The following is a 27,297-nucleotide window of genomic DNA, read 5'->3' on the forward strand; positions in this document are numbered from 1 at the left end:
ATCTGCCATGTACGTACAAAGAGTTTTCAAATTTTTAATCTTTTTTTTCTTAAAAAGATGATTTAAACATTATAATTATATTCATATGTATCAATTAAGTAATCTTTTTTTTTTGTAAACGTCTAGTTTTTCTCAAGGTATATATGCTCCTCAAGCTTTTCTATCAAATACCTGTATCACCCCTTTTAGTGCGTAAGAAATAAATATGAATGAAGATTAAAAGTTAGTGAATCGTAAAATTGTAGTGATTTTTGATTGGTTGAGATAGGTTTCCATTCATACTAACCTATTAGAATATGACTGTATTACAATGGAACAGACTGGTATTTATATAGTGTGTGTTTGTACGGTTTAGTAATATCTGAACTATATATTCACTCGGGGAATATACAAATACAAAATAACGTTTGCATTATATACTCAGAGATGCATGCATTTTAGAGGAACTGAGAGAACAAACAGAAAAATAATCTTCACGTATTTTACGACGACTCTTGTCTTTTTCTGTACAACTTGTTAATTTTGTTTTTTATAAAAGTGTTATCGAAAAAAAAGATTTAAGTTAAATCTGAGTAACTTTGTTTTTTTTTGCAAATAATCTTTTTATCATTAACTCTACTGTAACTGTTGTAGAGAGAAGTTTAATATATTTGTGCATGATCGAAAATGGGATGCAAATTTTGACATAATAAGATTTGAAGTATAAATATGAGTGATTAGATTTAAAGTGTAATTTTAACCTTGAAATAAAGAAATAAATAGAAAAAAAGAAATAAAGGTGTATATAATTATTGCATAAGATATTAAAAAAAAAAGAATAACAACTATATTATATATATCGGAACTGCAGGTGTGAAAGGTTATGTTGGATTATAAGTTGTAATAAATATAAACTTCACGGAACTGGACTATATGCTACAGGATAGCTAATACACTGGTGTCACTAAAGTGAAACGTCTCAAATTTGTAGATCAGATTTAAAAAAAAATAAATAAATGAGAAAATATATATTTAATGACAAAAATTAAACTTTTGGACTTTAGAAACAATTACGGACTTACAGATATGGAGTATGCACTAAATATTAAAAGACACGCACAGAACTGTTAAATTAATAATTTATTTGAATCTTGATACAATTTAAACGTCTGATATACTGATATTTTATCTTGGGGACAGTGATTAAAATTAAAATAACATGACGTGGTTCGCAGTGAAAACACTCGAGAACAGTTTATTAGCCAGGAAGTGGATTTTCATGCTCGTTGTAATTACGGTAAGAAAATTTTGTGTTTAATTATTGCATTTTTAGTATTGCATAAGAGCTGTCATAAAATATTTGAGGAGGAGGGTTCTTGGGATTTTTTTTTTAACAATATATTTATATTTCTGGATCGAACTTTTACGTATACATGTTTTACAGTATATTACGATTTTTCTGTAAGCTAATGTATGTATGTAAGTGGTTAAGGTTGTATCGTTAATTGGCTAAAATTTTTAACAGCCCAGTAGGTTGTTTTGAGTTTGTGGCGTAGTTTTGATATTGGCAGTTTCTGTTGAAACGAGTACGATGAGTTTCTCGATGTGATGCGATGTGAAACAGCTAAGGCAGTAATTAAGCATAGTGTATTGGTCGCTGTGCTTCAATTAAGGTCTAATGTTTGAAACCAATTAGGGTCTAAGGTTTGAAACCAATTAGGGTCTAAGGTTTGAAACCAATTAGGGTTCAAGGTTTGAAATCTTAATTTTAAGGAATGGTGCAGTGTTTTTGAATTGATATGCAAACTTTAAATGCATTGAATGATAAATTAAGGTTTCTTCAAGTTTATAAGAATAATGTTATAGTTGTGTTCAAGTCAGGTATTATCTGAGTTAATAATGTTTTATGTGAGGAATGGGCAAGGGGAATGGATAGGGGTAAGGGGAGGGGTTGAAGGGATTGGTGACCTGATTGATTTTAATTATATACATGCAAATAGGCCAATGCTACGATTCATTCACTATGCCTGTCCCATCATTATAAGTCACAATTTTTTTGGGTGGTTTTGTCAACAATATTTTCTATCTGATCATTGAATATGCAACAAAGTTACAGTGCAGGACCAAAAAAAACCACAACTTTTGTAGGAAGAAGAAATTGTAAAGTCTTGATAAAAAAAAATTAAAATTGAAAATATCAGGTATAAAGTAAAGTCACTGCCTTTCCTTTGTAACAATTTTTTTTAAAGGGATTGACATTACGGGGTAGATTAATGCCTTATAGGTTAATGTCTGAAAGTTGAATAGGTTTTGTTAATTTAATGTATAGTGTGTTTACATTGAGATAATATATTAAGTTCAAAGATAAATTTTCTACGATATTTGTTGTTTGTTCACGCAGTACAAAATGATAGTATACATAAATAAGGTGCATGTTTTTTTATATTTTGTTTTGTAAAGACATATAGTTTATATCTTAACATCAGCTCAGAAAATTATGAAGCGTGAATCATTCTATACTAAAAAAGTGATTTAAACCTGCTAAATTGTATGTCACTCGCTCGTTTTTTATGAAAGAGTCTGCCTTTGAAATATGATGTGTACCGTGATGCAGTGAATTTATTTACTATATATTTATGTATAAATAAGTTCATGTTACCCATTTTCATGTTAAAAAGTAAAAATCGCCTTGATACAAAAAAGTTTGTCCAGGGATGGGGGATCGTTCTTCAGATCCATATTATTTCTTTTGAAAGAGTATAGGGGTCATTGACACTTTGTCAAGTTTGTTTTTTTCCTCTTGAAAAAAATTAAATGATGGAATCTGATATTTAAGTTTGTATAAAAGGTGTGATTATGGTAATGTACATTAAACCGTGGTCTCTGGGAAATTATTCTAAATGCTTGTTTATTTAATAAAAATATATCTTAACGGCAACAAAATGACAACATACATGTATTTAGCTCACGTCATATCACTATTTACAATCTGAAAATCCCATTATTTCAGTTTAGAATTTGAATAATAAATTCTTAAATGTTGTTTACTCTCCAATTTATGACAAAAGGTATGTATAAAATGCCTGTTGTTAACCTGAAATTAAGCACAGAAAATTACATCCTTAGTAAAATCCCTCGTGTCATTCGCTACTGTGTTTTTATGAAAGTTAGATTATCTTTATTGCTAAGAATATGTTGTTAACATTTTCTGTTCGCATTTCATTTCAACTTATTAGACTTTTAAATACATGTATGGCAGTTACGTTGAATACATGATGGATTGAAGAGTAAAATTAAGACTTGTACATGGAAAGATCGACCAAGTTTCATAATAATGTCAGTCTATTAAAATGTAATTAATTTGGGGATATTGTCTTGTATATGAATGTTTGATTGTGTTCTGACATATGATCAAATATGTCACATTCTTTATATGACAGGTTCGTTCACTTTGAAGTTTTTCTTTTCATTTTTATTGTTTTTCAACTTCGATTTTTCGGTTATTATTTTTTTGAACACCCCACTTTTAACACACCCATTGTTTTAAAGACTTATTATCTTCCTCCATATCAGGCAAGAGGACATAACTCTGTTAAGACTTTCAACAAAATATGGCCCCTTTTTTGACATCCATTTTTGGTTTGTCAAAAACTGAAAACAAGCAAATTGACTGTCGGTCATAACTCTGCTAAATCTTTTGACATCCTTCATTTAATTCTGGTGTGATTCAGAAGTTTGACATAAAAGGGAGCAGAAAATTCGACCGTCAACCTTTCAATATGTTTTGAAGTTGTCAAATACAGTACCAAACCATGTGTTCTCCTTTTGAAATCAGTGGTATTGAAAGATTTATTGCCTTTATGTTGTAAAGTTTGTGTAATGGACATTTCATCGTTACAATTTAAAACTCCTGACCATTGTTGGGGTAAATTGAAGTTAAGAGATTGGTCAGACTTCATGGTGTTATGCACACAGGTCTGACTGTAAACTGGTGTGATGGCAATGGTTAATTATTATTCATGCTGGAATTTAGATAATTGATTCCTCAAAGGTGTGACTTTAATGGCAGACAAGAATTTGTACTTTAAAAGCATTCACTAAGAGGGGAGGTGGAGTTGAGGCGGAGATAGATATGTATAGCAAACTGTATGCCAAACACATCAGATTATATAAGCTACCATTTTATTGTAAGCTTTGAAAGATTTAGTTGATAACCTTAATTTATTCCATTAACCTTGCAATTGTTTCATTATCATTTTACAGTTTAAACATTATAACTATCATCTTTCGCAGATTCACATACTTTTCTCTTAATGTTTAAAGTCATAATTGTCCCTGTTTCAGTTTGTTATTGAATAACTAATTTGTTATTTCATATTTGTCTATTTCAAAGAAAAAGTCAAACTTTTATGATCACTGTTGTATCTTTATCTTTGTTGTTGTCATTGTTGCTGTGCAAAAACTTTAATGTGCCCCATTATTCAAACATTTTAAAAGCTATCAACATGAAACTTATCACGAAAAGGTGCAGTTGTTAGACAAGGAGCATAATTCTGAAAGCAATATTTTTGGAGTTATGCCCCTTTTTAAATTAGAAATTTTAACAGACAAGTGTTAACATCACATGTGGTGCGGTGCTCTTGTTTTCATATTCCATTTTAACAGGCCTTTTGCATCCCTACTGAATTGGTACAGTTCATTTAAGAGAACATGTCAATTGAATTGATTATTTTTGCTGATTCAGCAGTTGATGTACTGGTACTGTTTATTCAAGATAATTAATTTTGTTAATATAAAAAAATTGTAAAATTATTGGGGAGGCGGCAAAAGGTGGCAATTAATACAAGATAATTAATTTTGTTTACAGTGTTAGTCAGTGTGTTCTTTAAGTTCACCTCATGATTAAAGTATATGATTTTGTCCCTATTATTCAATTAGCATATAGAACAAAACATTGAAACAATATTTTGTAGGTCTTTATTTAACCATGGTGTACTTATAGTTATGTTTTCCAGTTAAATTTGTATGCCCATAATGTGAAACAGTTTAATTTAAACTGTCCAGAATATGTAAAGTTTAACGTTTACAGCTGAATTACTGAAATCTCACAAAGGGATGTGTTTCATAGAACACTGTATCTTCTATTTCTATCTCCTCTTTATGTGTGACAATTTCTTTTAAATCAGTTGTACAAAATGCAAATGGTAAAGTTTGGAATAGTCAATGAAAGTGCTTCAATAACAGTACTGCTTTAGACAACTGGCCGTTCACTGAACCTCAGACGGTATATAATATAAATTTATATATATTTGATATGTGAAACTCCAGAAATTACAAACAATTTGCAGTCATTTTACGAAATGAACGCTAAAAAAGTGTTAATATTTGCTTAACTGACAGAAATGTGTTTCCCAAATGAAGATATATATATACATATATATCATATTTAATAGTAATTGACTCATTTTACATTTTTCATCATATATAAGTCTTTATGATGCGAGTATTGTCAAACCTGTTGCTCAATGTAGCCTCTGATGAAAGGACAATCTATAAAGAAAAAAACACCATATATATTATTTCTGACACATTATTCTGACTTATCTTTGTGAAAACTCAAAAGACCACTTGTTTTCAATGATTTTTATTGATTATTTGCATTTTTCATTGACCTTGACCTATTTTTGTTGACCTTGACATTCAACAGCTTTGATTTGATTCAGCCCACATGTTGGTCGACATTTTGACAAAACAAAATTTAAATCTGGCAGATGAAATATTTTTGATGTATTTATAATGTCAAAATTGGAATAAAAGGTAACAAAATGGCAGGAGGCTGTGACCTTGACCTCTAAGAGCAATCACACTTTAAAAAAAATCATGTGGTCAGGAAAATTTTTGATAATTCATAATCATAAGCAATGTTTAGAGTAATAACAATTTGTCTTCTAAATGGAAATCCACTTCAAAACAACAGTATATCTCTTTTACAAGTGTGTATATTAATAATAATGTTTGAAATAATGAAAAAAGTGTTAGTTCAAATTGAGGCAAAATGGTCTTATTTCTAGAAAATGATAATTTGTTGAATTATAGTTAAATACATATATACAAAAATGTGAATAGTCAACTCACATTTCATTCTTTTTCTGATATTTCATAAAATAAAAATCCCAAAACAAAACCAAAGGAACAACAAAATTAGGGGTTGGACACCTCTGAGGTTTTTTTGTACAATGCTTTTCACTCAAATTAGGCTAAGAATTGCACCAAAAAAATATATATTTAATTTAATTCTAAGTATATTTTTGCATTTTGCCCATTTTTAACTGCTTCACATTATCTGTGTAAGAATTTCAAAGTTTGTGGTTAAGCTAGGCTTTTTGACATCAGTAGATTTAACCATAACACCAATACAGAATATTTGTACTTGAAACTTTTGGCAGTTTTATAAGTTTTGCATTTCTGTATTGAAATCCCTTTTAACATTATTAATGAACATTATGAATAGTTTTAACATCAAAGTAAAAATAAGTGCACAATGTGATTATTAAACTAACAATGGTCAATATGAGAAAGCTATCCAGCTAGCTTATGGAATGTCGGTGGTTCTACTCAGGTGCCCGTCTGACAGGTAATTGCACCAACAGTAAAAGCTGGAAACTCGCCATATATGACCAATACTATATTGATATGTAGTAAGAAAACAACAACAATGGTCAGCAGGACTAATCTGTGACAAAAATTCTAAAATGGTAAAGTTAATTACTCATTGACTAATAAGTGAATTAAGTACTAATTTGCAGGCAATTAGTAGGCAATGTGCTTTGATTCTGACAATTTTCTAAAGTAAAACATTTTGTTATATTTCATATTCCTGGGAATGATTTACCTGAGACAATACTCATTTTACCTTTTTCCTCAATATTAATCAATACTTGAAATGTAAACTGATTTTTTTTTATCACGTTATTCAAGAAAATTTGATATAAAATGGCATTTGATTACTGAAAATAGAATTTTTAAGAATGATGGATTTTAGATATTTTTCTAACTATCGTGATAAAATAATATTAATATTTTCATGTATTATTATCAGTAAAGAAAGCAAATGGAGAAAAAGTAATTTAATGTGTTCAGAGGTCAAATGCTATTTCTTCAGATATTGTTTTCTTTTATCCTTTATTTTATAGATATATATACTTAGTGCCAAGAATATTTTGAGCAAAAAAAAACAAAACTGGAAGCTTTGAGTGAACTGGTCCAAAGTCAGACGACTTATGTGAGATATAACCTTGACTGCACTAGATATCTGAAATGGACTTGTCCATCTTTCAATCTTGACCAAACCATTCAGGGGCGTCTGTGGTTGAGTGGTTAAGGTCGTTGACTACAAACCACTTGCCCCTCACCACTGTGGGTTCAAATCCTGACAGAGACTTTGAATGCTTACATGTGAGGAAGCTATCCAGCTAGCTTATGAAACGTGGGTGGTTCCAGTCAGATGCCTTTTCGTGCCTAAATTCATACACAGAAGGACATCTGAGGTCTTCCTCCACCAGTAAAGCTGGAAAGTCGCCACATGACCTATACTGTGTTGGTGCGACATTAAACCCAATAAAAACCATTCATCTATTTTAGGAAAAATTTCAAAATACAATATACTTTACTAACTGAATGGCGAATAGTAGTGCAGACTATGAACAGATGGCACAGCTGTAACGGCTGATCTTGATCTTCACTGGTGGTATAGGTAGATTCTTATTCCGCTGCAGGTTACGGTTAAAGGCTCAACTGGACTATAAAAGCCAGTAGATGGCACAGGTTTCCTTGTAAACTAAACTCAATCATTTTACTTCTGTGCAGGCTTAGTAATATGGCATAGGTTTGTGGTTGTATGTGGTTTTGAACAGTTTATTACTCACTATTAGATTAGGATGATAAGATGCACTGTATTTTGTTAGTTTATGGTGCATGATTAAGGCAATTATTTTTGTATATTATTGTTTGTTTTACGTCCTAGTTTGTATGACAGAATATTCAAATATGATTAATATTACTATAAATATATAGGGAATGTAATTTATGAAAGATTACAATTACCTAACTCAATTTATTTCATACAAGTAACTCCTCCAAAACTTATCAAACTTTTAAGGAATTAAAATTTCAAGATTTTTATTCCTAAATTTATCCTTTTCATGATTAAACATATTGACACTTAGGATATTTTTTTCCTTCAGTGTGGCCTTGCTACTGATGTTAAGGGGTTTCCTTGATTTTATGTCAAGATTTTATGTCAAGATTGTATCATTTTGTGGTTTGTTTTAGCTAATTGTACAAGTAAAAAATAAAGGAGTTTTCATGTATATATATTCAGACACTCACTGGTCAGTTGTAAAATTTTATAGACTGTTATGTTTAACAAGAAAAAAGTACACAGTCATAAGGATTTCAGAAGTTTCTAGATTCTGGGAGGTCTGGAATTCCAAGGTTATGCTGTATTATTACACATGAGACATATACATGTATATACTTAAAGCCATAATAATTTTTTTTTATCTTTATATCATTTTATATGACCTTTAACTTGCACTATCTTGCCATGGATGTTAACTTTGTACATGTACTTGTATATTATATAGTTTTTGCATGGAACCATAAGAATGTAGAATGAAAACAAACAAATTTAGCATGAAAACATACAAATTTAGCATGGAATCATACAGATTTAGCTTGGAAATGCTATAATTTAGCTTGGAATGGTACCTTCGAATTTATCATGAAAACAGGCATTGAAATGGGCTACAAATTTATCATTGAAACAAACAAATCATGCATAAAAATGAGCTACTAAATTTAGCATGGAAACAAACAAATTATGCATAAAAAAAAGGAGCTGCTAAATTAAGCATGCAAATGGCCTTATGATTAAAATAGATACCCCCTCTGTGGTCGAGGGGTAAAAGTCGATGACTTCTAATCCAGTTACCTCTCTGGCGTGGGTTCGATCCCCGGGCCCCGTGTTCACAAAGAAAAGATCAGGATCAGGATCAGTTGATCCTGATTTTATTTTCATTGTTTTATAAAACTAAAACTGACCGTATTATGCTAGAATCAAATGGAACATACTCAAAATATATATAATTGCTTATTTGCAAAGAAACCATCCAATTATGGGATAAAATCAACAAATAAGAGAACAAATGCAAAAATAAACGGATCAAAATAAGGATCAATTTTAGGATCAATATCAAAATTTGGATCAACTGTAAAATACCTATTTCTTGTAAAAATAACAATAAATTCATTCTAAAATTTCATAAACGTGCTATTTCAAGTCCAGTTTTATCAAGTTAATACTGAAAATTCAATCTAAGAGAGTAAATAATGGAGAATATTCGAGTTTTTAAATTTGATCCTGATCTTGATCCTGATCCTTAAATCTTTGTGAACACGGGGCCGGGAGATGCTTTGGTAGTTAAGCACGGAGGAAGGTAGTCTAGTACTGGTGTAACTCTCCAGGAATGCTGGTTAGGCTATAAGACTGAAATACTGTTGGGAAAAGGCGTAAAATGAAACAAACAAACAAACAAACAAGAAACAAAATATGCTAAAGTTATATGACTTAAAGGGAGAGATGGTTTAACTTAAGTCTTCAAATGAGATAGGGCTTTTAACATATTACATGTATATGATTGCAATGTATTGAAATTGAAGCCAAAATTTTGTGAAAAACAGATTTATAAAAAAAATATCATAAGAGGGGGTAAGGAAAATAATTCATATTTGTCTGTCTGGGTAATTAATGGGGTTCACATAATCTCTTTCATAAAAAAGTTGTTTAAACTGTTCAAATATTTTGCTTTCCAATGTAAATTTTATAAAAAGGTTTGATGCACTTTTAGTGTTTTATAACTGTATTGATGTCACTTTTGGTGTCACAGGTCTGTTTCAAGTGTTAAGTATTTAGTTCTTTTTATTATGAACTGATTATATGATATTAAATATTATTGTAAAATGTGATATGTAATTGAATAGATTAAATAGGTTGAAAAAATTGAATTTTAAATATTTTTGAAAATTACAATCAATAGTTGCATATTTTCACACATTGTAACATTCTTTATGTATTATTTTGTTATTATACTAACCAATGTTTGATCTCTTCTGCGATCACCGTAATATATTTTCTTCTTCATTATTATAATTGAAGTTTAAGTTCATTAATTACTTACAATTTGCATGAACATTTTTAATAACGTACAATTTTAACAATGTCCTGGAAGTTTGGAGTAACAATGTCTGCCTAACCATATGTTTCAAGAGGTCACATGTCACGAAGATCATGACTTTAATACCACCAAAATTAGTCATAAGTCGTCCTGAATTAACCATTCGAGTGCTGACGTAATATGTCACCAGTATAAAGCCTGGCCAGTCTGCTATGTTGCCAGCCCGCATAGCTCAATCGGTTAGAGCGCAAGACATCTGGACATTTAGGGCTCAATTCCTGGGCTCGCCAATTAAAATTACTAATCAGTCTTTTAGATGAAGTTTTAAATGGGGCCTCCGTGGCCAAGTAGTTAGGGTCGTTGAGTTTGAACCACTCACCCCTCAATGCTGTGGGTTTGAAACTTGCTAGGGACTTTGGATCTTTTCATGTGAGGAAGCTATCTTGCTAGTTTACGGACTGCCACTTTGTCTTATCTTTAAACAAATAACTGATAAGCCTATGCCAACAGTAAAAATCTGACCAGGCTCTTTTGATATTGAAAAATCTTGACTATTCAAAGCAAAGCAAATTATTTTTACAAATCAACAGGCTATGGGTTACAAACTGGTAGAAAAAGAGGAATACAAAAAAAAAACCATGTCAATACTGGATTAACATGGACAATATTTTACTTAAGATCCACCGGTTATGGTAAATTAACATTGTCACACTGCCATCAAAGCTTTTTGCTTTAATGCTGAAAGAACTGGAAAGCACTCCCTTATGAATTTATGTGAGACATAAAATGAAAAAATACTCAATTTTGACATGAATTAAAAAAAAAGATGTCATTTATCCATTAGTAAACAGAATTTATTTTCATATTTTAAATGTCACTAAAAACAATTGACATTTCATCTAATTCCTCTAAATGTTATATTACATTACTGTGGGGGATCACATTGATGAAAAAGAATACATTTCCAATTTTCCCTTCTTATAGGATTGAAAAGTACAGTCATAAAATCTCATTTTAGATCAGTATAAATATACTTTTTTTACAGATTCATTTTGATTACATTTTTTTACTTTTCTTCAAATAAATGATACCAATTTATTTTTGGCTTTTGTAATTTATTTGTTTTGTTTGTGTGATATTTTAGCAGAAGAGATCTTTTTTTGGATTAGGTCACTTCCAGATGTGACTCTATTAAATGTTAAACAGTTTAAATATAGAAGAAATATTATTATAAACTTTTTTTCATAGCAAGTAAAATTTTTACCAAAATTTATTCTAATAAAAGTTGGCTTTTTTGGGGTGTTTTTAAACTTTGATTATCTTTATTTCATTTTTTTTCAAGATTTTTTTTTTCTACAAGATGAAACTAATGAATTTGTGAAATGGTCATTTTTTGCTTATTTCTCCTTATATATTTAGTTTGCTCTTTTATTTTGAAAATTTTCGCTAAAAATGGTTTTCGAGATGGACACATCTATTTAAGGAATTAAGCATACAGGATGTTGTATTTAGACTTCATTGGTGATCTCTCAGTTACTGGTGGCACTCAAACACTCTGTATAACCTTTGTAGGATTGTACCCACGTAACATATAAAGAAATCGCTGACAATTAAACAACATTCAAATTGCAGTCAAATTACAGTTGAATTAAATATGGCTAGGTAATCAAGAAATTAATTTCAGTTTTTGATTAAGCTTTTTATCTGTATTTTTATTTTATATTTTATTTTTTGATTAAATTGTGTTTTTATTTGCTAAAATTAACTTATTCCATTATAATAGAACCATAGAAAACGCATGATTTAATAGCATGGTCTGTTAGCGTGGGTGTTTTCTCAAATAAGATAGGAGAAAACCATTCTGTAAATGATGCAAAGTCATTCTGAATGGATAATAGAAGATCTGTTGTATATCATTTCCAGGATATATTTTTCTTACAGGAACATGCTCTTGTACTTTATATTAGTAAATATTTAATTATTCCAAGACTTTATTTCACAGAACTTTCTCCTCCTTTTTTTTTGTGATTTATTTACATGATCATCAATGATGTGTAATAATTGCACATGTCTATACACTCTTTTTTTAAAGGAACTCCACTGAGGTCTAAAATCATAAATTGGAATTTTTTACATATTAACTTTATTATGAAAAAGCTAATAGTTTTTGTTTTCTTTTTTAAATAATTACTCCAGTCTGATTCCTGGAACAAACCAGTTTTGGTGTTGTAAATTGAAAAATCGTTGTGATTCTCCAAAGTCAAGAGCTCAGACCTGCAACCATTTGGTTGATAGATGGACACGTTAACCATGTGGCCACTTCTTCGCATTATTCTTTAATATCATTGAAGAGTTAGAAATGACATGTAGCAAAAATACATATCAGTTTTTTTCACAACTGTAAGAATATTTTCTTTTCTCTTTTTTTTCAAACGTAAAAACTTCAAACAGGTGGGAAATCTCATTAAGATTGGTTCAAGTGCGATATGAGAAATTTTTGCATCTGTAAAAAGTGTGATAGATTTGTTTTTATTTCTTCAAAAGTAAATATTGAAAAATGCAATTAAGGTGTGTATAGTGCAATCAGATACAGAGATTGGAGGTGAGATATATATGAAAAATAGCTTGTGAATTTATGAAGATTTTTTTTCTTCCGTTTATTCCTTGAATCCTTTGATGAAAAGTGCTTGTTTGTTATATTGTTTATAAAGAGCAAATTGTTGGTCTCTGACTATACTAATGTCCTTTCTCCTTTGGTCCAAATAAATTTTGTTCTTGGTCCAAGTCTCTTGCGAGATATTTTTGCCTTTGAGATTGTTCTTAGCAATTGTTACTTTTTGTTGTTCCTTATTTGCAGGCAATAACTTGGAATCTTATATACTTGGTTTTCACTAATGTAAGTGATTGGTTTTACTCAGTGGCAGTTAAGACTTATTTTTTATCTTGTGTGGAGTTAGGCCATCCCTGTACAGACTCATTTAAACCGAGCCTGCAAGATTTATATTTTAATATGGTCGCATTAGATGACATTACAGGCTATCAATTTTCACAATTTTGGTGTGGAAGCCAAAATTCACTGGGTAATAGTCACGAAATCTTTCATACAAATCAGAACGGTCAATAATTATAAGTTTCTGAAACAGGAAAAAGAATCACAATATTTTGGGAAAGATTATACTTAAGTGAGGCAAGTGGTTTTCCAGGCAACACCATACTAACGTGGCAAAGCTATATCTGATGTCAAAGCATTGAGGAGGTTCGGTGATGGGCGTGCTAACAGAAATATCAGAGGCATTATCTGAACCATGCAATTGTTTCACACAGCATTTGCTACTTGTTAATTGACTTACCACCTATGTTTTGGCGACTTGTTGGGCTTTTTAATGCACTTCACTGATTAGCAGTGTTCCATGTATGTAAAAAGATCTGATAAATACTCCCAGATCACCTACATGATAACTGTGTTGTTTACTCAGCAAAAAAAATATACATTGTACTCTCTGCTCATATACTCTTCAAATTAGAGGAAGTACTCTTCAAATTAGTGGAAGAAAGGCATAATACATGTAGAAAAAAATTTTTTTTAATAGAATTTTATCTTAAATATCTGTATTTAACTCGTACAAGACAATTTCAAGAATCTGGAATCAGTATATCCATTGAATGTACATACATGTATTTATACTCAATGAAAAAAAAATTGTTTTCTAACTGAACTCTTTAAATTTTATCAAAGCCATCTTAATGTTATATTATTTTTTATAAAAGCTTTAATACTTTATTACAATATTGTTCACTATCAGTTACTATTTCATTCCAATTACAGGACACACAAAGGTTTATTTTTGTAACAGTTTTAATCGGGAGTGAGTTTGTATAACCATTCAATTTAAAGATAGCAATTTATCGTAAGTGAGATATCACAATTTCTATTTCCAGTGCAAGATGTGTATAAACAGTACATTTTTATTATTACAAAAAAATAAAAAATATAAAAAATTGCAGCAATAAAACTCTTTAATAGGCATTTAAGAATAGTTAAATCTATTTAATATTGCCTCTAAAATAGCATGAGAAGAGAAACTTACCTAAATTGTTGAGTCCAAATGAAAATATCTGTTTCTGGTGCTGTTACCAAATAAATTGAATTTGGTCAGTTGGCCTTTCATTCTTTGTAAAAGAAATTCTAAAAGACATCATTTCTAGCTAGCCTATTCTATTAAAATTAGGATTTACTGTGTGAACTTAGTAGGGATTTAGTGTGTAAACTCTGTAGGGATTCACTGCATAAACCCAGAAGGGATTTACTGTGTAAACCCAGTAGAGACTTACCGTGTAAACTCTGTAGGGATTCACTGTGAACACTCAGTAGGGATTTACCGTGTAAACACAGTAGGGATTTAGGTTAAACTCAGTAGGGATTTACTGTGTAAACTCAGTAGGGATTTAACGTGTAAACTCAGTAGGGATTTACTGTGTACACTCAGTAGGGATTTACCATGTAAACCCAGTAGGGATTTACATTAAACTTAGTAGGGATTTACATTGTAAACCCAGTAGGGATTCACTGCGTAAACCCAGAAGGGATTTACTGTGTACACTCAGTAGGGATTTACTGCGTAAACTCAGAAGGGATTTACCATGTAAACCCATTAGGGATTTACTGTTATTTTGTAGACATAGCAGGGATTTACGGTGATGAGTTCCATGATAAGAAAGACGTTAGTCAAATGCCCACTGCCTCACTTTCACAGTTTTTATTTGTTGAGATAAAATGTAGAACCCAGTCCAATACCCATAACTCTAGCATGGAACTTTACTGAGTTATCCTCCTTTTGCATGAGTGAAAACAGGTTATGTTACATGCAAGTGTTGGCTTTTTGCATTCATTTGAAGTTTTTACTTTCACTGGCACTAGGGATAAGTTAGTGGACTGACTGTTGTTGAATGTTTCTTCGTTTAGTTTTGAAGCGCCCTTTTTAATTGGCAATTAAATCTTTTCCTAGATAGGTGGCAAAATTTTCAATATTGTAAGTTATTAAAGAGGTAACAAATATTTTCCTTTTTGGCCTTGCATCTTTTTTCCTATCTTTTGATGGTAAAGGTGATTGAAGGAATAAAAAGATGATAAAAAAACGGTAACACATCAATAATTAATCTTGATTATAGACTGGATTTTTTTTTCAGTTTGGCATGAACACATTTCATCATGATTACCACTAACATATATTTTGTCAAAATTCTATCATTGAAAAAGATCTATCACTCACACAGATATTTTCTTATGTTTTTTTTTTCAGAATTTTTTGTTATTTTCTGTTGGATTGAAAGTTTATAATCATTTAAAGGAAGTCTTTAGAGTACTTAATTAAAATTTATTATATATTTTTTACTGTCTAAGTTTTTAATTAGTTGTAAAGATTTAAATTTTGCATATATCTGAAGTAAAATTATCTACATGTATATAAAATGATTGATATGAATTCAACATTCTTGTACAAATTTTGACATTGGAAAGTTTGTGAAAACCAGTCTTGACTTGTTGAAAATTGAGTATTTAGAATTGACCAATCAAAGATAAGATTGTTAAGACTGGTTATACATATAATACTTCACCTCTAGAATACCTTGAATTGAAGTCAAAGATCATTATTAGGGCCCAAGACTGGAAATTATTTTAGATGGAAATTATTTAAATTCTTTATCAAATGTTTACATTGCTAAGGGTACCATATTATTCTATATAAAAAAAACGTGCACATTATGTTAATCAAGCACTCTGGTATAAAAAACCTTATCAAACAAATTGCATTTACCGGTACATCTAGGTAACAGGTAACATAGGTGAATAATAAGAAGGTGTCAGTGGTGTATTGTAGGAGGATAGAATAACTGAAGTGTGGCCCCATCATTTCACGCCTGTCATTTTGACGTCTGCTTCAATTTTACCGTCTGCTCCTCTCGTCAAACTTGAAACACTCACTTAAAACGTCTTCCCTTACACTTGTAACAAGTGCAGTTCTTGTACCAATTTGTCAGACATACCTTTTTATCGTTTGTTTTTTGTTTTCATAGGGTCGTTAAACAACAAACATGTTTGTTACATCTTCTGTTTCATTTGTTGTGTGTGTCTTCCGCCAATTAGTTAGACATGTTTTTGTCTTCAGATCTTTTCAGTCCTAATTTGTTGGCTTATTTGTAGACTTAAAGGACCAGCAGCAGAAAGTTATCAACTTATGGCCCTTAAATATTGAGCATACTTTTAAATTTTGAAGTCTGACCAGGGATATATAAGGGATCTATATGACAGGTGTGTCTAATGGTATAGGGCCATACCATCCTGCTTGTGCAGTCTCTCCAGGCTCGTGTCAAAGGTATAGGGCCATACCATGGCAGCCTGCATCTCTATGCATTTGAGGAGACTCTGTGCTGCTCCCTCCCTTCTTTAATTTAAATACTTGAATATCAAAACCCCTTAAATCAATAATTGGACAGGTAAAAGCCGGGCAAGTTCATTATACAAATTTAGCAGAATAAGGTTGAAACTTCTAAGAAATTACTACAATTTTGCAATAGTTTTTACCGCCTGAGTTCCTACTGTTTTTGTTTTGGTTTTTTTGCATCAATTAAACATGTAATGTAAAATGTAAAAGGATAAAGTAGGACTTTAAACAATTTTGACTGTAAATATAATTCATTGTGTCTAAACGGAAAAAAAAAATCTGCCATTATGGTTCCATTATGCACGTTTAATTAACGTATAATTACTTTCTTGTTTACCTTCCTACATACAAGACATTGCTGATGTTGACATATTCCATGTCTCATTTGTTTAAATTGCTTAGTTTTCGTTTTAGTTAACATGTAACAAATTAACTCTTGAACTCGGCTGTTACTTTATTGTAAGATTCTCATTACGTTCTTACATAACAATACAACAATGCTGATAATCTTTCTTGTCTCACCTTTATACTAGTCTGTGTCAGTAATTTCATCTTTAGTATTTTTCCTTTTATCTTAAAAGCCTTCATAATTTATTGCAGCAAGTTCTTGTCAAAAGCTATGAAATGTATAAAAGCTATGTTACTGAGACTGTCTTAAAATGCAAGATATTGCATAACATTTTCAAAGTTTTTGCTATTTCAGCTTACAGGAATAGATTGATCACTTGAGGTGAAAATTCATAATCAAAGTAAAACAAAAGTAGTAATGCTAATTTTGTTGATCTGAGATTCACTTGGAGACTACCAGGTCCGTTGATGTGGGATTCACTATGAGCATCTCAGGTTTATGGATCTGGGATTCACTAGGTAAATGCTAGGTTTATGGATCTGGAATCACTAAGAGTATGCTTGGTTTGTGGATCTGGGATTCACTGGGAGAATGTTAGGTTTAAGGATCTGGGATTCACTAAGATTATGATAGGTTTGTTAATCTTGGATGTTAGGTTTAAGGATCATGGATTCACTAAGAGTATGCTAGGTTTGTTAATCTGGGAATCACTGGGATAATGTTAGGTTTAAGGATTTGAGATTCACTAAGAGTATGCTAGGTTTGTTAATCTGGGATCCACTGGGATAATGTTAGGTTTAAGGAATTTGGATTCACTAAGAGTATGCTAGGTTTGTTAATCTGGGATTCACTGGGAGAATGCTTATTTTATTGATTTACTGGTGGTATGCTCGGTTTGTGGATCTGGGATTCAATGGAAATTCGCCATATGACCTATATTGTGTTAGTGGGACGTAAACCCTAACAAACAAAACAAAAAGCAGAACAATTAATAAAATGTTATAAATAGTTATAAGTGTGCAAGTTAAGTGATTAAAGACATCCTGGACACTTTTACTATCTTCAAAGATTACCTATTCTATATCTAAATATGCAACAATAAACTTTATGATAAAGGTATGGTAATAACAATAGGAAATTTATTTGTTTTCACCTTAAGAACTTAATGAGAGGTCATTATGGTTAATGTAGATATCTGTTTGTGTTTCACCAGCAGTGACATCTTTTAAGTTTTAATGTCAACATATGTAAGGACAACTGTTATATCTGTAACAATTTAGTGCTCTGGTAAGTAAAGGTTTTAAATAAAAAATGTAACCCCACCAAAAATAGTTTGGCCCTCGTTGTTTAAAATGATGACATTTTTGTATCATTATGATGAATTCTTTTAATGGAATAAAGTGAAAGATTTTATATGTACTATAATGACTGTCAACTTGTTTTTTTTCCACTCTTTTGTTGATGATACAAATGTTGTCTGTTTTGGCAGATCTTCTGTTGTTTTGTATGTTGTTTTTTGGTTTGTTTTTTGTGTAGGACTTTTATCACACTTTGCTTGAATGACAACTTGACTTGCTTTTGTGACATAGGTTATGACACAGTATTGTTTCTAAATATAAAAACCCCCACCCACACACAGAAATGAAAATACCTTCACATACATGAATAGCACAATTTAAGGCTTATGGATACCATAGTAATTACTTCTTATAAGTATGATGTTAATCTTTAATTGCAGTTTCGGAGTTAATCATTTGCTTATACTAAAGTATTAACTTGTATTTTTAGAAGTATGAACAGTATTATTATATCATTTTAGAAATATACATTGAAGAGGTTTCTATTAATCATTTACATCCATTTTAGAAACATGTAGTTAATCATGAACTTACATTTTTAAAGGCATTTAGTTAATTATAAACTTACATTTAGGAATAGGTAATTTATCATTTACTTTCATTATAGAAGCATGCAGTTAATCACTAACATACATTTTAGCAGCATATACACTGCAGTTAATCATTAACTAACATTTGAGAAGCATATACTCTGTAATTAATCATTAACTAACGTTTTAGAAGGATATACACTGTAGTTAATCATTTACTTGTATTTTAGAAGCATATGCACTGTAATTAATCATTAACTTATATATTAGAAACATATGTACTTTAGTTAATCATTAACTTATATATTAGAAACATATGTACTTTAGTTAATCATTAACTTATATATTAGAAGCATATGCACTTTAGTTAATCATTAACTTATATATTAGAAACATATGTACTTTTAAATTAGTTAATCATTAACTTATATATTAGAAACATATGTACTTTAGTTAATCATTAATAATCATTAACTGCCATTATAGAAGTATATACACTGTAGTTAATCATTAACTGCCATTATAGAAGTATATACACTGTAGTTAATCATTAACTGCCATTATAGAAGTATATACACTGTAGTTAATCATTAACTGCCGTTTTAGAAGGATATACACTGTAGTTTATCATTAACTTTTAGAAGCATATACACTGTAGTTAATCATTAACTGCCATTTTAGAAATATATACACTGTAGTTAATCATTAACTAAAATTTTAGAAGCATATACACTGTAGTTTATCATTAACTTTTAGAAGCATATTGTTAATCATTTACTACAAATTTAGAAGTTATTAATCTTATTCTTTCCTTTGATCTTGTTTCATTTCTTGCATTTGTCTTTTTTTTCAAGTGAACATTTCAATTAACTACATAAAGATTTTGAATGGTTAATTCTCTGTTTTATATTTTGATCAAATTTTAATAAAGTTTTATTTCATTTTTCAGTGCAGTACACCTGTTAAAATTTAATACGGCAAAGTAATTAATTTTTTTTTCATCATTTAGGATGTAAAGGTGTCTTATTTAGAGATATGGTTGAAGTTTTTTTTTAAAGAATGAATAGAATCTTTTATTGGATTCTAATGTGTACATCTGCGATGTATAAGCTTACTTCTTTTAACTTTTGAAGATTTTGTTTTTTGCTGTATTTGGGTAGTTACATTTGTTTTGGCTTGTACCATTTGCATGGGATGTAAAAAAATGCTATTTTTTTATTTCTAAATAGATTATGCCATATGCCATTTCTATGAAATCAGGGATTAATTCAGACATGTGCATAATTTTTATTTTTCTTGATAAGTTTTTGCATCTCAGAGATTCAAACCCATTGGTGTTGCTTCAAAGGTTTAATTTTCATTTCTAAGTTTGTTGTATGTGTTCTTTTCTTGTCAAAGTTGTCCATATATCTATATCATAACCAAACATAACTTGATTTTCAGTTCTGCTGCTACCAATGAGCAAAAATAACAACATTAACCTGTATGCCACCAACATAGTCATAATAGAGCAAAGTCAGCTTCCACTATAGGGCATTGTGACAATGCTCTATAATTGTTGGCCAAGCAGTTTTGTTGTAAAACATCTATTGGTTGGTTCCAAATTGAACGCAAGGCAAGTTCATTGCACAGTTATTATTACCAAGGTAAAGGTTATCAAACTCATCAAAAACCTAGTAAATCATGTGAAGAAGTTGTCATGTGCCTAAAATGATGAATAAAATTTTAAATAGATTGTTTTAAGTGGTCTGACAACACCTGTGTTACCTAACTGATATATCGTTAAAAAATGGGCAATAAATTTTGAATTTAAACAATCCTTTTCTGTCGCAAATGACAATACATGATGGTATAGTGGGGAGGTCTTTGACTTTGTCACTTTAATAGTGAAATCACCGTCCTTGCAGATGTGAGCTATGCGGTTTTTTATTATTTCACTTTGATGGGCACAGTATAAAACATATTTTATGAAATAGAAGTTCTTATGTTAATGATAAAAGCAGATTTTGTTGGCTTTGATAGTAAAATACCACCTGTAAATGTAAAAATGTCTTAATATGACTTTAATGATCTCCTGTAACGCAATACTCTAAACGTTACTAATTGAGCATGTTACGTTACATCTGAAAACCGCAGCCGTTACAAAATTTCTTCTTTGATATTTTCTTGCGTTTTGTTTTCTTTTTATTTTGATGTTTTGTTAAACAACATTTTATGAGAAAAGAAGTTTAAGAAACACAAAGTTTTTTTTTTCTAATGGAAAGTCAGTCTGCTTGAAAAGAAATTATAATTTTAAGAAAATTCTCGCCCAGTTTTACAAAATTAATGGTATGCTGGGAAATAAAACATTTATTTTTTCTGGGTCAATTTTAATAAAAGTTGGATCAGAAATAAATTATTTTCATAATGAAGTGATGTAAAAGACAATAAATAATTAGAATTGCACTAAAAAAATTTCACATAAATATCTAAAGCTTTGTAATTGTATCAATATTTGGTTTTTTACCTAAACAAATCTGGATGTTGAGTTTTCAATATAGAATGACCCTTTGGTTTTGAATAAAATATGACCATTTGGTTTTGAATAAAATATGACCATTTGGTTTTGAATAAAATATGACCATTTGGTTTTGAATAAAATATGACCATTTGGTTTTGAATAAAATATGACCATTTGGTTTTGAATAAAATATGACCATTTGGTTTTGAATAAAATATGACCCTTTGGTTTTGAATAAAATATGACCATTTGGTTTTGAATGAAATATGACCATTTGGTTTTGAATAAAATATGACCATTTGGTTTTGAATAAAATATGACCCTTTGGTTTTGAATAAAATATGACCATTTGGTTTTGAATAAAATATGACCATTTGGTTTTGAATAAAATATGACCATTTGGTTTTGAATAAAATATGACCATTTGGTTTTGCATAAAATATGACCATTTGGTTTTGAATAAAATATGACATGATTTGGTTTTAAATAAAATATGACCATTTAGTTTTGAATAAAATATGACCCTTTGGTTTTGAATAAAATATGACCATTTGGTTTTGAATAAAATATGAACATTTGGTTTTGAATAGAATATGACCATTTGGTTTTGAATAAAATATGACCATTTGGTTTTGCATAAAATATGACCATTTGGTTTTGAATAAAATATGACATGATTTGGTTTTAAATAAAATATGACCATTTAGTTTTGAAAAAAATATGACCATTTGGTTTTGAATAGAATATGGCCATTTAGTTTTGAATTAAATGTGACCATTTGGATTTGAATAAAATATGACCATTTGGATTTGAATGAAATATGACCATTTGGATTTGAATGAAATGTGACCATTTGGTTTTGAATAAAATATGATCATTTGGTTTTGAATAATACACTGCCATTTGGTTTTAAAAAAAATCAAAATATGTTGATGTGTTTATGTAATTTTCATGTTTAATAAAAACACAAAACATGTTGCTTTACAGAAGCACTCGGAATATTTTGTGTTGCCACATATTTATTATTTTACATCTTAATAAATTGCAAATGTACATCATTTTGAAAGTTATTTACATAATTTGGAATCTCAAAGATATTCACTTAGATTCCTATCAAGAGTTTTCATGTAAAAGGTTAGATACTTGAAGTGACCACTGAATGGACACAGACTTGGGTTTATTCCAGGTTAGACAAAAACAAACAGCTAGACTAAAGTTTGAAAATTCATGGTCCTGTAAGGATAAGCCTGTGTAATTTAACACCTTCGAGTTCTTATAGATTAGAGTTTATTAGCAAATATAGCAGTTTTAAACTGGATTAAAAGATTAAAAATACAACTCCTACTTTTTGATATTTTAAATCGGTCAGCTTAATGTTAATCAATGAAATAGCCTAATGTAGATGATGCTTAAAGAGTGAATAGAATTTTCATGAAGAGATTCTTGCCTTTATCTTAAGTTTGTATTGTTCAAGTGATCGGGTAGATAATTTAAAAAAAAAATAAAGAAAATTATTATGTTTTTTACCACTTTAACTCTTTATCAAAAACTGTATCTACAGTATGTGAAAAATTTATTGTTTTGATAAATAGATGTCATTTTATGATTTTCCTTGAATTCAGGTTTAAAGATTATAGCTTCACTTGTGTGCCTTTCATTCCAGTTTGGAGATTATTTACTTTTTTGCCTAAAATTCAAGTTTCGAGACTATTACATGTATCAATTTTTTGCCTTAAATCCTAGTTTAGAGATTGTCACTTTTTTTGCCTTAAATTAATCACATTTTTACCTTAAATGATTATAACTCCATTTGTTTGCCTTTAATTCAAGTTTAGAGATTATATCACTTTTAATTTTCGCCCAATCAGCGTGTTATATTTTTTTTGGGTCTATTTGCTATTGAATTTTAAAAAGTTCAAGGTAAGTTTTGGTTATGAATTACTTGTTTTTTTACTAGGTCGTTCGCGATGATTCATAATACGGTGAAGTTAACCGGTGACAGCGTTAATCTATCAAAAACGTGAAATGTTTGCCCTGAAAAAACGTTTCAATAAATGATTTGTATATATGAACAAATATATTGATTATTGCTGGATAAAAAAGTAAATACAAAGTCTTTTGACCTGCCAAATTATACACATGCAATCCTCCGAGCTTGGTAGTTAAACTTGGTATTAAATTCGAATTTAGATCTTGATAAAATGTCATTGAAGATTTTAGGTTGATAAAAGTCTGAACTTAACAACTATAAATAAGGCAAAAATTTCATATTTATGTTTTGTATGAGGGCTTTTACTTACAAGCATGAAAGTTAGAACTACCATCAAAATATGCAGACTTAACGTCTTTTTTTTATTTTACAGAAAAATACAAGGAACTACTAAAATTATGTTAATTTCATTTTATCAATGACATAAAATAAATATCTTGGTAGACTTAAACATAACTACAACAAGTATTTCATATTAGATTTATGAATTAAAAAGTTGAGATGATTTGATTTAAGTGATTTAAAGGTATATAAAGTATTATAAACGAAACCTTTATGAAAGACATTATGTCTGGTAGTTTACAATACCTTTATTAACTGCAGAAATATATAACTTGCCTATGTGAAATGCATAGTGCCAGTCTGGGTCCAACAGCTTTACTTGTAACATGCTTTTGATGCTGAAGTCCTTTAACAAACAGTGGACAGTTTCAAAAATTAAAAATAGGCAAGTCCCTAGATTTAGTATAGTGAATGTAAAATGCTATGTTTACAGATAAACAACTGTCAAACATACGAGAAACTGTTTTTTTTTATTTTTTAAAGATTGATCTTTATCGTAAATACCCTGCATGTTATTAACGGGAGAGTTGGTGATAGTGGTGAAGGTGGGGGGGGGGGGGTGTAGGCTTTTCAGCAGACACAAAGCCGGAGATAAATATCAGATAAATGGTGAAATATAAATATTAATATTAGAATATCATTAAATCTGTAGTACAGAAATGATACCTGATTGTAAATAATGCCCGGGGTACATTAATGTTTATTTATCCGAAGTAAGTGTTTATAACGGCCTCTTGACCTGCCAGACGGCCACTTACGATTTTATAAAATCGGCTTTACTTGTTGATTAATCTTGTACCGAAAACGACTTTAGGTTTTAATTTGGTCGCAATTTGAAATGTATACTTAAGCTACTGTGGAATTTAATTAGCTATTGGCCAGTGGGCCTGTGGTCAAGAGAGGGCAATTGTCCGGTGTCATAGACTACTTTAGTATAACTTGTTTAATGTCCAATTTATTTAAGTGAAATTCGAGTATTTTAAAGATTAACAAATTGATATAAAGAGACTGTAATTTAAACAGAAAAATGTATCAATTTGAAAATATATATGTGACATGAAGGGTCTTAATGACAAACTTTTTTTAAAATTTGTATACATTTTGTTGTATTGGTCATTTTTTTGGCATTTTAAGTGTAACTTTGTTTATGGAAAGATTTAAGTTGAATAATACTTAAATACTTTGAAATATGTAAAAAATTTCTTATTTATGTAAGTACAAGCAAAAGTACAAAACAAAGGTACTTGATTTTAGATGAATAATAAATTATTCATAACTGTCATGGATTAACATTTTTTTATATTTAAATCTATAATCCAAATACAACAAAAAAAATTCTCACCGCAAAAACGTCATGCACTTTATTGACTACTCTTGTTGCAATGATAGATAATATTACTTTTCAGTATATATCTTTACATTTTTTATTCGGGGAAGATGTGATGTTTTGATGAACGGCCAGTGAAATGATATTAATCATTATTAATTTCACAGATTATTAAAGTAGGATAGGGCATTAAAGGCCCATAATGCGTCAGAAAGAAAATACAATTTTTTCTTCGTAAGGAAGGGTTAAACATAAGTTTTGTAATGGTTTTAGAGCACGAAAATTGTTAAAATAAACTGAAAAAGTAGCCCAGATTGTGAACTTATTTGTCATAAAAGTACCAGGCAAAATGTAAACAAAGTAGTATTTTGACTTCCTTAAATTGTGAATACTCACATGTATATATTTTTTCAAATATAATTAAAAATGCTTATTAAAATTTGCAATAGATTTCAGTCTTCCGACCTTCTTCAGCAGCATTTAATATATATTATACAAATACATTCAAACAATGCAAAGGAAGTCATGTGACATCATTGAGCTACGCTTCCCATAACATTGCCTGCCGCCTGCCACATTATCACTTTGTGTTTAACTCCGCAAGGCCAATATTTCTTTAAATCTGTATGTTCTGTAGTTCTCATTAAAATTGATTTCCTGCAGATATGAGCCGTGCCATGACAAAACAAACGTAATGCGTTTGCGACCAGCATGAATCCAGACCAGCCTGCGCATTCGTGCAGTCTGATCAGGATCCATGCTGTTCGCTTATATACTCTATAACAAGTAGAGAAACTGATAGCAAACAGCATGGATCCTGATCAGACTGGGCGGATGCGCAGGCTGGTCTGGATCCATGCTGGTCGCAAAAGCATTGTGTTGGTTTTGTCATGACACGGCTCAAGATTTTGACTGTCAAGAGAATGTATTAAAGCTAAGCCTTCATATTATTTATGGGTTTTAGTCTAAATACAGCGCCCGGATCTGAGACAAATAAGTAAAATCAAATTACAGCAGTAGCGGTGAGATTGCACAGGGATGTTAATGTAAAATAAAAATTTAAAATTTAAAATTATTAAACGGCAAGGAAACCAAACTATCAGATAAGCTTATATTTGAGCTTATATTTAAGACAGGGATGTCAAACAATGTTCATTTAATAAAGAAAGGCTCGTAGACTTGATGTATTATTTTTTTCAAGCAGCAAAAAAAAAAAAAACTTTGAAAAAATGAATGCATATTTTGATGAAGTTAGTAAATCTTTACATTATCTGTTTACCAAAAATATATATACAAAAATTATTAATATAAGGCAAAATATGATTGGTTGAAATTAAACATGTTCACAAAAAAATAATCAAGAATTGCCTTCTTTGTAAACATTATTGCCCGGCCAACATGACGACGTCAGGTATGTGAGGTACAAGCCACTGCATGGATGTGGAGACTGACGTGATTTTACATTGGTTTACATAGACAAGTCATTGTCACTACTAGTATCGAACTTACTATAATCTTAATAGTATCTTACGAGTGTTTTTGTGAAGGAAGTGCGTGTGTGGTATGAATTAAATATAGTTCATATCTGGCGAGAGTGGCATGCTTATCGACATCCTTATATAAGAGGACTCTGAATATATAAGTCACCAGTGCCCGTGATTTTACGTCTGATAAATTCTAATTAAAAATTTCATGAGACGTATGGTGCGATTTGACCTGTTATCCATTTTCCCACAGATTTTGATTCATTGATATGCTTTTATGCGTTGACATTGAATGTCTCAAAAAAAAGTAAACTTTGATGAAAACACTCCTTCTTCTCTCCGATTTTTCATTCATAAAGCGTTGTATATTGATATATTTGGACTATTTACCAATTTAAAAACCATATTGTGTGATCTATATTGTGCAAGTTAAGTAAGTCGTGAATCATTCACACCACAATTATACGAAATGATGGGTCGCGTAACAGATCGTTAAATCCAGACAAACGTCCCTTGTTCCGCAATGTTTTGACGATATGACCTATCTAGGTGTCTTACTCGTAGCAAAATAATAAACCATGAATGAATACACTAAAGATCATTGAGATCTAACATAAAAACGTACCGGTTTTTCATTCAGATAATTCAGCTGGGTTTCTTTTCATATTCGTTTCTTGTCAATTCAGCATAGATTGCATTGAACACAATGTAAATGTCAACTTTAATCGAAAAGGGGACTTTTACTTACTTCGAGCTGTCA

At 30.2% G+C, this 27,297-nt stretch overlaps 1 protein-coding gene across 2 annotated transcripts in view; it reads left to right on the forward strand.

The window, feature by feature from the left end:
- Nucleotides 1-319: 319 nt before the first annotated feature.
- LOC132757059 (A disintegrin and metalloproteinase with thrombospondin motifs 16-like) overlaps nt 320-27,297 on the forward strand; it is a 134,415-nt gene continuing 107,437 nt past the window's right edge. Inside the window, exon 1 of one of the 2 annotated variants that reach the window (XM_060748245.1) lies at nt 320-1,276. In XM_060748245.1, the coding sequence (XP_060604228.1) occupies nt 1,199-1,276 (78 nt within the window). In that variant the 5' untranslated portion in view covers nt 320-1,198. The remainder of the gene's footprint in view (nt 1,277-27,297) is intronic. The other variant, XM_060748246.1, reaches the window with a different exon arrangement.

Source organism: Ruditapes philippinarum, unplaced genomic scaffold (assembly GCF_026571515.1).
Source record: "Ruditapes philippinarum isolate M1 unplaced genomic scaffold, ASM2657151v2 ctg109_1_1_1_1, whole genome shotgun sequence".
NCBI lineage: Eukaryota > Metazoa > Mollusca > Bivalvia > Venerida > Veneridae > Ruditapes > Ruditapes philippinarum.